This window comes from Danio rerio, chromosome 15, assembly GCF_052040795.2.
Source record: "Danio rerio strain M-AB ecotype USA chromosome 15, GRCz13ab, whole genome shotgun sequence".
NCBI lineage: Eukaryota > Metazoa > Chordata > Actinopteri > Cypriniformes > Danionidae > Danio > Danio rerio.
Genome location: NC_141035.1, coordinates 18810001 through 18824603, shown reverse-complemented (window position 1 = coordinate 18824603; position 14603 = coordinate 18810001). Strand labels below are relative to the sequence as shown.

Below are 14603 nucleotides of genomic sequence, written 5' to 3'. Positions count from 1 at the left end.
TCAATAATTTATGTAATGTTCCTGTTCAGTCTTAAATACATGCTCTTATTTCAGCTTTGAGATTTCATATTCCAAACTTTTTCATACTGCTTCCTGTGGGTACTCGGCACAAGGACTGCTAGTAATTTCTTTTTAGCATAAAAAATGTTAAATATATCTGTTATTGGCTACAGAGTACAATTAAAACGGATTTAAATTATTTAATTATTTTAAAATTATTTAATAAACATATGTAATTATTACTGGATAATGTAATTTATCCTACTTGCTTTAACGAAATAATAATAATAATAACTATAATAATAATAATAATAATAATAATAATAATAATGATGATGATGATGATGATGATGATAATAATAATAATAATGATAATAATAATAATAATAATAATAATAATAATAATAATAATAATAATAATAATATAAATAATGCCATGTGAAACAATGATATATTCGGAGTGAACATCCTAATTCTTTAAATGTAACATTGTAGAGTATGTGGAAAATGGAAATGGTTTTGTAAATGTGTAAATGTGTTCAAAGCGTAAAAGAAAATTGTGTCTACAACCGAAACAGCTGATGTTGGATCCGACTCTTTGGAACAAACAGGTCAAAGGAACCGATTCAAGTGATCCATCTCTTCATTAAAATGGACTGTACCAAAATAATTTTTGTGTGATAACTTACCAAACTGTTAGTCAAAATCAACATTTTACAGTCTATAGTCATAATGTACTTTAAAATGGATGTTTTAGTTCATTTGCAGTACGTTATATAAAATAAAGCCGTAATATGACTGCATGATTGTACAGGTAAACATAAAACTAACGAGTCTTTTGGTTCAACGTCTGTGGGCTGTCGATAGCAGAGCAGTCGATGGCTAGTCCTGTGTATCGACACAGTTTGAGGGATCATTGCGTTTACAGTGGGAAACTTCACCAGTGATGGCACTTAGACGAGCATTACATTTCGTTTTTAAAGTTGGAGACAGGACCAAGACAGCCACTTTTTATCGGGATGTCTTGGGAATGAAGGTAAAATCGCTGTCAACGTTAATATCTTGTTTATGTAGAGGGAACTTTGCCTCCTAATATTGTTTATGAGGTATTAACTTTGTTACTTGCCTGTGCAGATTTTGACCCGTCACATTCCACATATTTGTTTAGACTCAAACTTTAGATATATAAACGTTCATAAATATATATCATTTGTAGATTCTGCGCCATGAAGAATTTGAGGAGGGCTGCAAAGCAACATGTAATGGGTCAGTCATAGTTTATTTAATTTTCATGTGACTAAGTAGCTTAATAAAGAATACAATATCTAATAAATATGGTAAACTAAAAGCATATATTTGTTGTTTTGGTTTCAGTCCATATGATGGAAAATGGAGCAAAACCATGGTGGGTTTTGGACCAGAAGATGACCACTTTGTTGCAGAGTTGACCTATAATTATGGAGTGGGTGAATATCGCCTTGGCAATGATTTCCTGGTAAATTATATTTTTCTATAAAACATTTTGATTTCAAAACCTTGCAAATAGGCGCTTAACATCTAAGATTACTGAACAAAAATGTACTTATATAAAACATTTCGACACATGAAACAATACAGCGAATAGAATTACAATTTTTGTATTTCAAATTGTCAAATTGTGCCATTTATTTAGAATTCTTATTGTAATAAGGAATATCATAGATGTGAGGATACATCCATTAAACTGTCATTTAGTGTATTAGTTATTTAATACTGTATTACAAAATCTCTTGTCAGATTTACAGGTATTTATTATCATTTGATGACTGCTTAGAAGTACCAAAAATTCTAATTAATTTTCATTGTTATGCTGAATGATGATGATCATTATTTTAGGCAAAATTTAATCATTTGTTTTTACATTTTTATTAGAAAGTAGACACTGTACTTTCACTTAATATGCTTTATATGTATGTAAAATCTAATCCAAACATGTCAAAATTAGCATTTTGAAAACAGGACATAATGGCAATATAAGTATAAATTCTACCTTAATTCAAGGCCACCAATGAAATAATAATACTCTTTGAAGTATTAAAGCTTCTGTTTTATTTAAATGTAATTTAGAAACATAAATTATTTGTTCATTTATGGTCATTAAGTTGACAAATTATGATAATCGTGTTATGCAGCACGATCCAAAAAGTAAAAATGCAATACTTTATTATTATTATAATTATTATTATTATTATTATTATTATTATTATTATTATTATTTACAACTGTATGTCCTTTTTTTGGTGGCCTTGAATTCACTAGCATTCAGACTTTTATTGTAAACTAAATTCTGTTTCATGACATAACTAAAGCTGTGTTTTTCTCTTCACTGTTAGGGTCTCACTCTTCAGTCAGCTCAGGCTGTCAGTAATGCTAAGAGGTTAAACTGGCCTCTTACACAAGTTGGAGATTGTCTCTACATGACTGAGGCTCCAGGTGGATACCGCTTCTACCTCATAGACAAGGAACAGCCAAACTCTGGTGGGTATTTGCACAAAAAAAATGTGTTACACTTGAATAATTGTTATTCATTACAGAAATAAGAACAACTGTGTCATAATAGGGATGTGAGAGCTTCTTTTATGAAATGTTTATATAAATGAGGTTACAGTGTGCCATTATGAATCGTCTCTTAACTGATTGCTTCTTTTCCTGGTAATAGATCCCGTCCAGAAAGTCTCTCTGGCAGTGTCTGATCTGCAGCGTTCTGTTCATTATTGGTCTGGCCTGCTGGGAATGAAAGTTATTGAGAAAAATGAGGACAAAAAGATTGCAGTAATGGGATTCTCAGATAATCAGGTTTGGCTGAAAATAATACATTTATTATATTTTTGGCGATAATTGAATTATGAGGACATGCCGCTCACCAGGCCCTCTGAATTTAGATTAGGATTTTGGGTTTTACTCTTTTAATAAAACTCATATCAGGCCATTTGTGGAAGTTTTTTTTCTATTTTTAAAAGAAGTGTGTTCTGCTCACCAAGGCTACATTTTTTTATTAGCACTATATAACAGTAATATGTAATTATTCATTCATTCATTTTCCTTAAATGAACCGCCAACTTATACAGCATATGTTTTACACAGTGGATGCCTTTCCAGCTGCAACCCAGTACTGGGAAACATCTATACACACTCATACACTACGGCCAGTTTATTCAATTCACTTATAGCGCATGTCTTTGGACAGTGGGGGAAACCAGAGCACCTGGTGGAAACCCACACCAATATAAGGAAAACATGCCAATCGACCTAGCCGGTACTCAAACCAGCGACCTTCTTGCTATGAGACGACAGTGTTAACCACTGAGCCTTATACATAGTAATTTATGACTGATTTAAAGCATTTTTCCTGCATCATTACTCCAATGTGCAGTGCCACCTGATTCTTCAGAAATCATTCTGACATGATGATCTGGAAACATTTATTACTCTTAAGGGTAAAATCAAATTACACATAAACCATTTAAATATATACAGTTAGAGTCAGAATTATTAGAAAATATATTTTTTTCTTTTTTAAATGTATTCCAAATGATGTTTAACAGAGCAGGGAAATTTTCACAGTGTGTCTGATCAATTTTTTTCTTTTGGAAAAAAGTTTTATTTGTTTTATTTTTTGCTAGAATAAAAGCAGTTTTACATTTTTTTGAAACAATTTTAAGGTCAAAATTTTTAGCCCCTTTAAGCTATATTATTTTCGATAGTCTACAAAACAAACCATCGTTATACAATAACTTACCTAATTTTTGCCTGCTTAACCTAATTAACTTTGTTAAGCCTTTAAATGTCACTTTAAGCTGTATAAAAGTGTCTTAAAAACATCTAGTCAAATATTATTTTCTGTCATCATGGCAAAGAGAAAATAACTCGGTTGTTAAATGAGTTATTAAAACTATTATGATTAGAAATGTGTAAGTAGAACTGAGCCTGTTAATGTTAGTGTGGCCAGCAAGGGGCATTTAACTTGCAGTCTGTGTGAGTCCTAATGCTCCAGTATAGTGAAGAGGACACTGAATTGTCAGTGAGTGCCATTTTTCGGATGAGACCTTAAACTGAGGTCCTGACTCTCTGTTGTCAGTAAAGATCCCATGGCACTTCTTGTAAAGAGTAGGGGTGTAACCCCGGTGTCCTGGTCAAATTCCCTCCATTGGCCCTTACTTCGGCCTCCCAATCATCCTTATCCACCTAGTTGGATCTATTACTGTCTCTCCGCTCCACCTATAGCTAGAGTGCGGTAAAGCCTAGTTCACACTAGAGGATTTTAAGCCTGATTTTAGCCCGATTTGGAAGTTAACGAGCTCGCCGACAGATCGGGCTGTGATCGAGAAGAAATCTGCGGGTGCACGGCGCTCGCCGCTCGCCGCTCTTTATGTGTGAACTACTGAAAAACGCATCAACGAGGCTCGCTGACGCGTCGCCAACACCTCGCAGACGGAAATCCAACATTTAGCATGCTGAATATTCCAGAGCAGTCGGCCGACTCAACCCCACGTGTGGTCCGATGTAGTGACGAGCTGCAGCCAATGTGAGAGCATATCAGCATGAGCTGAATGTCTGTGTGTTCAGGAGCTCAGCAGAACCATCTGTGATTGGTCAGAATGGGCATCAACGCACTCGCTTCATTCTGCGTTAGCACAGACATGAGAGTAGGCTATATTAACAGTGGAACTAGAATTCTGTAATTATTAGAATTACCATACTGCTCATTCTGACTGTTCTCATATAAAACGCCATATTGTCACAACATATTTACATTCAAAGCTATTATTGAGATATTAAAATTAAGCTTTGAATGTCTGGCATCATATTTAATGACACCATTACCCTAAAAATATAATCTTTTTTTGGTAATACAGCCTATAAATATGTAGTTAAGATACTAAAACACTTAAAGGTCTTGGCTTTCATTTTCACTTTCAAACAGGAGCTATTTCGCGGCACAGAATATGCTGTTTTGAAAGATATCTGAAGTAAATTGATGTTTTCGCCATCAGAAAGTTTTGTTTATGTTAGCAGGAAGTTGCTAGGCAAGAAAAGGCACACATATTTAAAGTCACAGCGAAAAGTATCAGACATGCATGCAGTCATTTTGACCAATATGGTAATTTAAGGCAGAAATGCTCAGTTCTTTACTGTTTTGTAATAAAAAAAAAATGACAATGTCAGAAAGAAATACACTGATAGTTAGAAAACGGCAGGGTGTTATAAATATGTAAGTTTTATTTCAAAGAGTTATACAATTACAAAAATTAAAAACTCTCTGTATATCTATCCACTGGAACCTTGCAGATGAGTGATTAATCCGCTGATAAATCAGCTGATTTGACGATGTTTTTAAATGCTTTCTCCAAAGCTTGAAACGCTGTCAGTGATGTCATCAGCACACAAGCAGCCAATAGTGTTCAGCTTTTTCTGACGACTCCTCCCTTAAATTTTCATTGGCTGTGGTTTGGTAGCTTGAATGAGCTGTTGGGGAATGAGTTGTTGTCAGATCATGTAGTGTGTGACCCCCCTCTTGTGGATCATTCACAGAGTGTTGCCTAGTGTGAACACCACAGAGATTAAAAGACACAAAGTCAAGTCATGTAGTGTGAACGGCACAGCGATCTGCTGATGTTTAAAATCCTGTAGTGTAAACTAGGCTTAAGCGCACTGGTGCCGTTGTCCTGTGGAGAGAACCCCCCACCCCACCCATTGCATTTCAATTTATTAATGCAAATAAATGCACTATAGTGAACCCCCAGGGGAATAATTTTACATAAACTATAATTTGTGTAGTTACAAGAGATTTTATTTAAGAAAATTATCTTTTTTCAAAGTTTCTGCTCTTTTAAAAAAAAAATCCTAAAAGTGTTTCCAAAGTGATGAATGAAAAAAGGATGTAAGCAACAATAACAATTTATCATAATAATAATTTATCATCATTATTATTATTATTAGTGTAAGCTGGAGTTGCAAGACATTGGAGGTGCTGTGGATCATGGAACCGCTTTTGGAAGGATTGCATTCGCTTGTCCTCGGGATCAGGTCAGGTAAAGCTCTGAAAGCCAGTCATTTTTCTTCATTGAAAGAATTTAAATTAAACTGCTTCTTTATAGTTGCCTGACATTGAAGCCCTGATGAAAAAAGACAGTGAGAAAATAATCACCCCTCTTGTGAGTCTGGATACACCTGGAAAAGCCACAGTGGAAGTCGTCATTCTTGGGGATCCTGTGAGTCTCCATTGTCTAAAAACTGTAAGTGTTTGTCAATACTCTGCTTGACTGACTCTGGTGATTTCCACATAATGCAGGACGGCCATGAGATCTGTTTTGTGGGTGACGAGGCCTTCAGGCAGCTTTCTGCAGTGGATCCTAATGGGAATCAATTACTAGATGAGGTAATCAGTATCTATTTTTTATCACACAGTAAACCATAAATCCACTTTCAAACCTCATTTATGTGTGGTTTCTTTGACAGGCCATCGCTGCGGACAAGAGTGATGAGTGGTTTGCTAAACACAACAAGCAAAAGGCTTCAGCATAAAGACGTGTGCAGTCAGTCACCATTTTGTTGTTATGCATCTCAATGGTTTTCTAATGATTGTCTAAATTCAGCTGTACTTCTGGACTTGATGAAAGTGTGTATATATGAATACCTTTGAATGAAATAAATCATTGAGATTATGTCATTATTCTCTTGAAAGTGTAAATAAATTTGATAAATAAAGAGATTAATTGGTAATGTCAGAAATATTGTGCAGCTATCAAAAAATAAAAAAGATTTTGGTGCATACGTGTGAATTTCACTCATTATAATTGCGTAGAAGCATCTGTGAAGACAGACGTCTGTATTGTGATGTATTTAAAACTGTATGTGCTAGCAAAGAAATAGACTGCATAGAAAGCGTCTTGAAATCTGTGGATTGATGGAGGTCAGTGGAAATTTTTGAAGAAAATCAGTTTTAAAATAAAATATATGCATAATTTAGCTGCTATTTATTCAGCTGACGTTTAATTCCTGACTTTTTACAACATTTTTGTTGTATTAATATAAATCAGTGTTTCTCAACCATGTTCCTCGAGGACCACCAAGACTGCGTGCTTTGGGTATTTTTCAGACTCTTCTAATGAGTTTGGTAACGCTTTGGATAAAAGCGTCTGCTAAATAACTAAATGAGTTGATCTAAATTTTTGGTTAAGGAGATATGCAAAATACGCAGAGCTGGTGGTTCTCCAGCAACGTGGTTGAGAAACTATGTTATTCATTCATTTGTTTTTTTTTTGGCTTAGTCCCGTTATTAATCTGGGGTCGCCACAGTGGAATGAACCACCAATTTATCCAGCACGTTTTTACGCAGCGGATGCCCTTCTAGCGAGAGGCGTCTGGCTGCAGACCTGGTGCAGTGCAATCTGGGCTGCATCCAATGCTTTTTAATGGGCTCACCTAACCCTTCCCGTCACAGTGACGTCACTAGCTCCATTTGAGTGCATTGTGTCTGACATTGCATCGCTGAGTGATGCAGTCTCAGCTTGCATCATAAAGGCTACATCCAGATACTAATGGTTCTAGCTGCAACCCATCACTGGAAAACACTGTTATATATAAAGATGAATAGCTTTTTTATTGTAACCTTCCAAATTTTTTATAGAATTGCTAAATGTGTTTGTTAAAAAGTAATTTTGCGAAGTCTCTGGAGAAATAGGGTGCTTTGAGTCTGTGGTCAGGTGACAACATCTGAGATATAGGTGACAAATCACCTGACTCTATCAAATCATAAAACTAGGTTGCACACTATCATTTATAATAATTATTATACAATACGCCTCTGTAAGAATTGCACAGTTTTTTTAATACAAAACATAGAATGTGTAATTAAACCGTTGTAGCTCTAGTTTTTTTTAATGGTAGTTTCTTCTACAGTTTACAGTTTCTTCTGTAATTAACTTGTGGGGCTTTTATTATGAAGAACTCACCCAACATCCATTTCTTAAAAAAACGTAAAACAGAAGTACTACAAGTGGAAAGTCCATTTCTTGAATAATGAGAGTGAATTGTAGTTGATTAACATAACAGCGGATGCATTAATAATGCTGTGCGTTTTAGGAAGCAGATGACTGTGATTAGCATGTCAGTTTGTTGACAGAAGTCTGTCATGAAGCTGCTGTTAGCTCAGTTAGCCTAGCATGAGACGGAGGGGCGGCGTAACGTTACACGTAAAAGATCCACCGGACTGCATTACAAACCGTTACAGGTTAGTAAAAGCTGAACATTATTTTCAACACCTTAATTGGGACGTTACATTAACCATGGTGGGAGGCGTGCGGTGTTGTTTTGACAGCTAACAGGCTAATGCTCAGTTGATCAACATTACAAGTTCCACCCAACAGCTGTTTGCAGTGCCAGAGTGGCAAGACACTGAGACCTCTGAGCGGATGATTAGATTGTTTTGAAGATTAATGTTAATATAAAAATGATCGTATCATATTTATTGCACAAAACTGTAAGTTTGGTTTTGTTAAATGCTCATTAATGCAACCTATTCTGGCTATTCACTTCAATGTTTGTAACGATTTTGAAAACCTAGTATTTCAAAACCCATTTTTAGTGTGTTTATATATGTAATGTGTGTATATATAATAAGGCTAAAGTTGACGTAACAAATAATGTTTTGATATAAGAATAATAGGACAAGAGAACTAGTATGAAACTTGTAGTTGTCACCTTTCTTCGACAGTAGATTAAGAATTACAGACAATATTTGTAATACAATTATTCTGAAATGTGTTTAAATATGCAAATGAGTCACTGTTTTCTCATTAATAGCGTAAGGAATTGTGCGCAAATTTGCATATATTTTAGCACAAAATCAGAACATCAGTTGAGATTTGATAAATGTTGAGATTTATGGCTCAGTGCAGGAGAAAAAATGGATTTTGAGAAAAAAGCCTTTAAATATATACATTTAAACAAATACACACACTAAAAGTCTGTGCTATGAAGAAGTTATTAAAAGTGTGTATTGGATATGTTCTTTCCATTAGACTGACATACTTTATGAAACGCCAAAATTGAAAGTTGTATAAAATTTCATCATTTTTTTTACCTGCTGTTTTATTAGTATCTTTAAGTTATTGTCATAATAATCATTTTGTTTGTAATATAGAGAAATTCATACCAGTGACTGTTTGACAGGTGGTCTGAAGTCGGCGATCTCCAGGCCATGATTGTGGGCTAAATGTGAAGAAACATCTGCAGCACAATGTCTGCCCTGCTGATTGCCTGCTCACTTTTTTGCATCCTAGTGGTTCTGCTCATTTTACTCTTTAGGTAAGAAGCCAGCATGCTGGAGCTTTAAGTAAAGAATGATGATGAGTTAAACAAAATGGCTTTCAAATACAAGCACTAAAGCTGTTTGAAATTGTGTTTTATTAGATGGTTTGCCTGCAGTTTGGCTGTCCGCTTTTTCCATAATACCCTGAATGCCGAGCTCAAGATCAAATCTGTGGGTCTTTTCTCAGTGCGAGGAATCAGTCTTCAGTTTCAGCCTCAACACACACTGGTGGGTGAAGTCGCAGTATCCATAAATACTACTTTAGTTTTACTGCAAAGCATTTTTTTTTCAATTCTCTGTAAAGGTTAAAGGGCACCTATGATGAAAATCATCTTTTGTACGCTGTTTAGACAGAACTGTGTGTAGGTATAGCGTGTCCACAGTCATGTTGGAGTGATATAAAGACAACAAGTCTCTTGTTTAAAATTTCCTGACATTCAAATAGAACCTAAATCCCTGTGATTTTTTTGTATTTATTTATTTTTTGCTCCGTCCACCAAATTGATTGACATGTCTCCATAATAACATATATATACACATGTCCACAAAACGTTTTTTGCAAATAAACTTGGATTACAATATCAGTTTCAACTCTTAGTGATTTTTTATAAGTTACATAAGTTTAAAACATTTTTAAAACAAAGCGTGCTTGTAATAAATATTTTTAAATCATCGTAAAAGTAACGGCCACATGGTGTCAGTAAACTCTATTATGTGTGTGTGTGTATTGCAAACAGCATTTGTGTGAGACTCATCATTTCAGAAAGGCTTGAATAAACTATGCCACAAATACATGAAAAAAACTTACTTTGTATTTGCGAATAATGAGCTGTATTTCAGCTTCATCCAAGTATGTCTCTGTCAATGACTGCTGTTTATTAAATAACTCATGATGAGAAGTGGACACACATGTAGGAATGGTGGGCAGGGAGAAGCAGCTCATTTGTATTTAAAGTCACAGGCTACAAATACAGCTACGCTGTATTCAGACACCTAAATGTCTAAATGCCCAATATTTTGAGCTGAAACTATACAGACACATTCTGAAGACACCAAAGGCTTATCTTACATCTTGTAAAATAGGTGCCCTTTAATCTATGGACAGAAAAAAATTGGAAGATGTATCAAATTGTAAATATACTACTTTGGTATTTTTTTTAATATCAGGGTTTTATGGCTCATATAATATAATATAGTGTGAATATAGAAGATAATGATGTCAAATTTATAATGATGTCGAATTAAAAATTGCAATGTAAATAATTGAGAATAATAATGATTAAGAAAGACTGGATTTTTAGAACAAAACAGCAGATTACTAACAAAAAATGTGTTTTGATGTCAGTTTACTGTAAAAAAAAAAAAAAAAAAAAAGCTGGGTTCCACACAATCCACCCAACACAAATCAATTAAGTTAATTTAATGTTTTTGTTTTTTTTTTCTACAAATTTAAGTGGATTGAACATAAAACAATTAAGCTGTCCCAAAAAACTCAAGAATTGTGTTTTTTGAGCTCATTTAAATAATAAGTTAGAACAAGCTAAGAGAGTGCTGTTACTATTATTATTATTATTATTATTATATTGGAATATACGTAATGACATAATATTGAAATGTTTAGTTTTATGATCTGCACTCAGTATTTTTATTTTTTTGTGGGGTGCTAAACATATAATCCAATACCTTGATGATTTAGAGAAGTATTTCAATTGTTTTTAAATGTATGTTCCTCAAAAGCCTGACACATGCATACTGAAGTGAGAACTTGGACCAAAATATTTTCAATACAAATAAGCTTACTTTTACACCCCTTAATAGTGAACCTGTTTTTTCAGTATGTCCATTCTAAATAAGCCAATGTACAGTAACTCATAAAATTAAAGTTCATATATTTACTCAGTAATCAATACATTTTTCACAACTTTAATGTACTTTTTCCCTCATTTACAGCTGAAGCTTGTGCACTGCTTTTAGCTTTGCAACAAACAGAATTCTATATCCTGCTTACAAGCACTTGAATCTATGAAAACCGTTCATTCAATCATTTTTAGCATAATAGAAAAACATTTTAATGGACATTTTGAAAGGAAAATGACTTTTTTGCTAAATACCTGTTCATATGGGATTCATTGGAAACAAGCGTGCTGATAAAACAGCCAAGGAAGCCCTACAGTTGGAGATAACAGAATGTAAAATTCCTGTGTCTGACCTTTTTTAAATCAGTATATTAATGTGAAATTGCAAATGGAATGAATGTAGAAACAACAAATTGTATGAAGTAAATCGATTTGTAATTTAAATAAATAATTACCATTTTTAAAGTAGACATGACCATGCGAGATGCAGAATCAGACACTCAAGACTCACACGCTCATGTTCATTGAAAGGGGAAGAAAAACTGTGACTTGTTTAAGAATATTTTGACGATAAAAACATATTTGAACAGAATTTGTATTTTTAAATGATATTTAAAAAAAAAAAAATTATTCAGGATATATTTTAAGGGAAATGATTGTGTCTTCTGGAAAAATGTTAGAACATTTGTCTTTAATCAAACTAAAAGATTGTATATGACTCCCTTCAATGTTTTTTTTTTGTGTGTGGAATGTTTGTTTGTTGAGAAACAGATGTGTATGTTATATATTGTTTATTTAGTACAGGTTTTGCCATGAATATAGCTAATGCTGCTGAAATGGCATTAAAATATATAAATAAATAAAATAAGTAATTTTTCTCTTTTTTTTTTTTTTTGCAGGAAATTGACAGGATATGGATTTCTTGTAAAATAGTTAACCCAGACCTGCCGTAAGTATCATTATGGATGTAGTTAGCATAAATGTAGTCAAAGAAATATAGTAGATCAATTTTAGTGATTCTGCTGATTGTTTTTAGGAGGTTTTTGGCGCTGTGTGTTGGTGAGGCCCGGGTCCGCTTCGACTTGCAGGAACCCTTTAGGTCCCGGGTCCCAAACAAAAATGAGGAGAATCCAAAAAAGCCTCCTCCTCTCAGTCCCTCTACCCTGCACTTCCTCTCTCAGGTGAGCAGCATGTAACACTTGACTGTTGTTGTACAGCAATTCATGCTCCGTACATGTTTAATACCACAGAATATCATTCAGCAGGAAATTAAATGCAGTTTTAGTAATGTACTTGCATAGGAAGTAACTGTAAAAAAAATGCTGGGTTCCACACATTTCATTTAACAATTAAAGGGCCATGAAACCCCCTTGTTTTAGCAGGGTTTTTTCACACCTCTATTTTGGAAAAAGTCAGGAAAGCAGGCGTGTCCAGCTCTGTTTAGGGGGAGTGTCAGAGGTTGGAAAGAGGGTAGGTCCGTAAAAATTTGCATAAAAATGGGAGTTTTGGTTTGTGCACACGCTGATTTTCACATAGGCATAGACAAACACTCAGACACAGAAGAGAAAGACAGTGACTGTGTTTACATGGACATCAGTAATCGATTTATTTGCCAAATAATTAAATGGTGGACTTTAACTGATTTGGCTCTTTCATTAAGAAATTTCTTTCATGCCCCCTGTGACAAACGAGATATTTGATTCGAAGAATTGCGGCAAGCGTGTATTTTTAGTGCAATGTTTGATACCGCACGGCAAATGAGAGAAAAACCCCTCCGCATTTCTCAGTAACTTAGATGCACTCGGAATCGTCAGAAAGTTGTGTGTTATTCCTGTCACAAAATGCAGCGAAAATCCTACACGACGGTAAGTTTGATTGTGGTGCTTACGTTTACACTCAGAGAGCCGCATTTACAGCAGATTTGTCAGTCCATAATATTGTAGTGATTTTAACGTACAATAACTTTATTAACTTAGAAATCATTTTGACTAAAGTCTGTCTTTAAACACTGAAACAGTACTGCTGACGATACGAACTAACTTTGCTTCTGAATAAATAAACAAAGACCACTGGTTGCTTACTTACCAAATTTGTAGAGACAGGACAATCGACACCAACTGGAGCCGCGTCTTTATTAAAAGGAGACGACTAGCAAATACGGATCTCACCATTTCCAGATGAGAAAAGTTCTTGGGTAAACAATGTTCCTTAGACAAGTATTTCTGTCGAGCGTCGCATGCACTGTAATCCACACGTGAGTCCAGCTGCGCTCTTATAGCAGGAAAATGAAAACAAAACCTTTACTGCAGCAAATTATAATAGCAACACTGACGACCTGTATCTCCAACCAATTCTTGTTCTCCCGCTTGGCAACACAGCGTGGCGTCTCTCTGCCGTCTGAACACTGTAACTGGTCTTCGAAGCTGTCATGCATATTAATGAAGTTGCAAGTATACACAATAGAGTGCACTGATTAGTTAGAATCAAGTCTTACTCATAAATGAATGCAGCACACTCGGAGACGTCATAAGGTACTCACAGGTACAGACGTCCAGTTTACATGCTGGAATACATGCTAAGATCTCATGACGCAGCTTCAAAAATTTGTTTCTTACCAGAAGTACGAATTTGCTCGAAATAACGCAAAAACAACCAATTTTCACTTTTTAGTGTAATATATGTGTCCTCATAGTGTTTTTAGCAGCGTGGGACACATATACGACTGTCAACAGCTCAAAAAATGTGTTTTGGTTCACTTAACCGTTTTTACAATTTATAGTGGAACATAAAACAATTGAGTTGTTGCAAAAAAAATGCAAATAGTATTTTGAACAAGCAGCAAAAGTATTTTTTTGTTTTGAGTGAAGACAAGGTATTTATTTTTGAATGCTGTTTTTGTTTTGCAGCTGCTGTCATTTCACATCGACTCCATAAATGTGATGGTGTTGAATCTGGCTCTGTCTGAGTCGCTCTGGCACATGACGTCCTCTGCCATCACTTTGCTGCTGGATCATCAAAGTAAAAGGTGAATTACCTATCTAAATTGTTATTAAAAACTGTGTTGTAAAGAAAACAAAGTTTATTTTCTGTAATTTAACTATACCTATATTCTGTTATCATTTAGACAACTGTTAGCTTTGTTTAGTTCAAAATGAAAGAATAACAAATGGCCATAAATGTGTGTCTAAATAAGTTATTAATTGCTAGAGTACATTGCAAAATATTATAATGCAAGTATACAGTGGTAAAGCTGTACTGGGATATAGTTTTTGTGTTTAATTAATAAGTTTTACTCAAAGTAGACTTTTCAGCACTTAATATTTTACTGGAAACTATAATATAATCAATATAAACTATTTAGAGGACACTTTGATAAAAAGGAGAATTAAAAGAAC

General features: G+C 34.5%; 2 protein-coding genes across 5 annotated transcripts in view; both read left to right on the top strand.

Annotated features, from left to right (window-relative positions):
• The first annotated feature begins 852 nt into the window (after nucleotides 1-852).
• glod4 (glyoxalase domain containing 4) lies at nucleotides 853-6788 on the top strand. Its single transcript, NM_001004613.1, is given in 9 exon segments — nucleotides 853-1036; nucleotides 1217-1266; nucleotides 1375-1495; nucleotides 2373-2517; nucleotides 2699-2835; nucleotides 5980-6066; nucleotides 6138-6251; nucleotides 6332-6418; nucleotides 6499-6788. Coding segments are annotated over 9 exon segments (897 nt in total). The 5' UTR covers nucleotides 853-946; the 3' UTR covers nucleotides 6565-6788.
• Nucleotides 6789-7985: 1197 nt separating this feature from the next.
• Nucleotides 7986-14603, top strand: part of si:ch211-259g3.4 — a 50793-nt gene continuing 44175 nt past the window's right edge. For 2 of the 4 annotated variants that reach the window (NM_001447219.1, XM_087282979.1), the window contains 6 exon segments: nucleotides 7986-8272; nucleotides 9214-9348; nucleotides 9454-9580; nucleotides 12108-12157; nucleotides 12245-12389; nucleotides 14115-14233. In NM_001447219.1, the coding sequence (NP_001434148.1) occupies nucleotides 9281-9348; nucleotides 9454-9580; nucleotides 12108-12157; nucleotides 12245-12389; nucleotides 14115-14233 (509 nt within the window). In that variant the 5' untranslated portion in view covers nucleotides 7986-8272; nucleotides 9214-9280. 4 annotated transcript variants of the gene reach the window in all.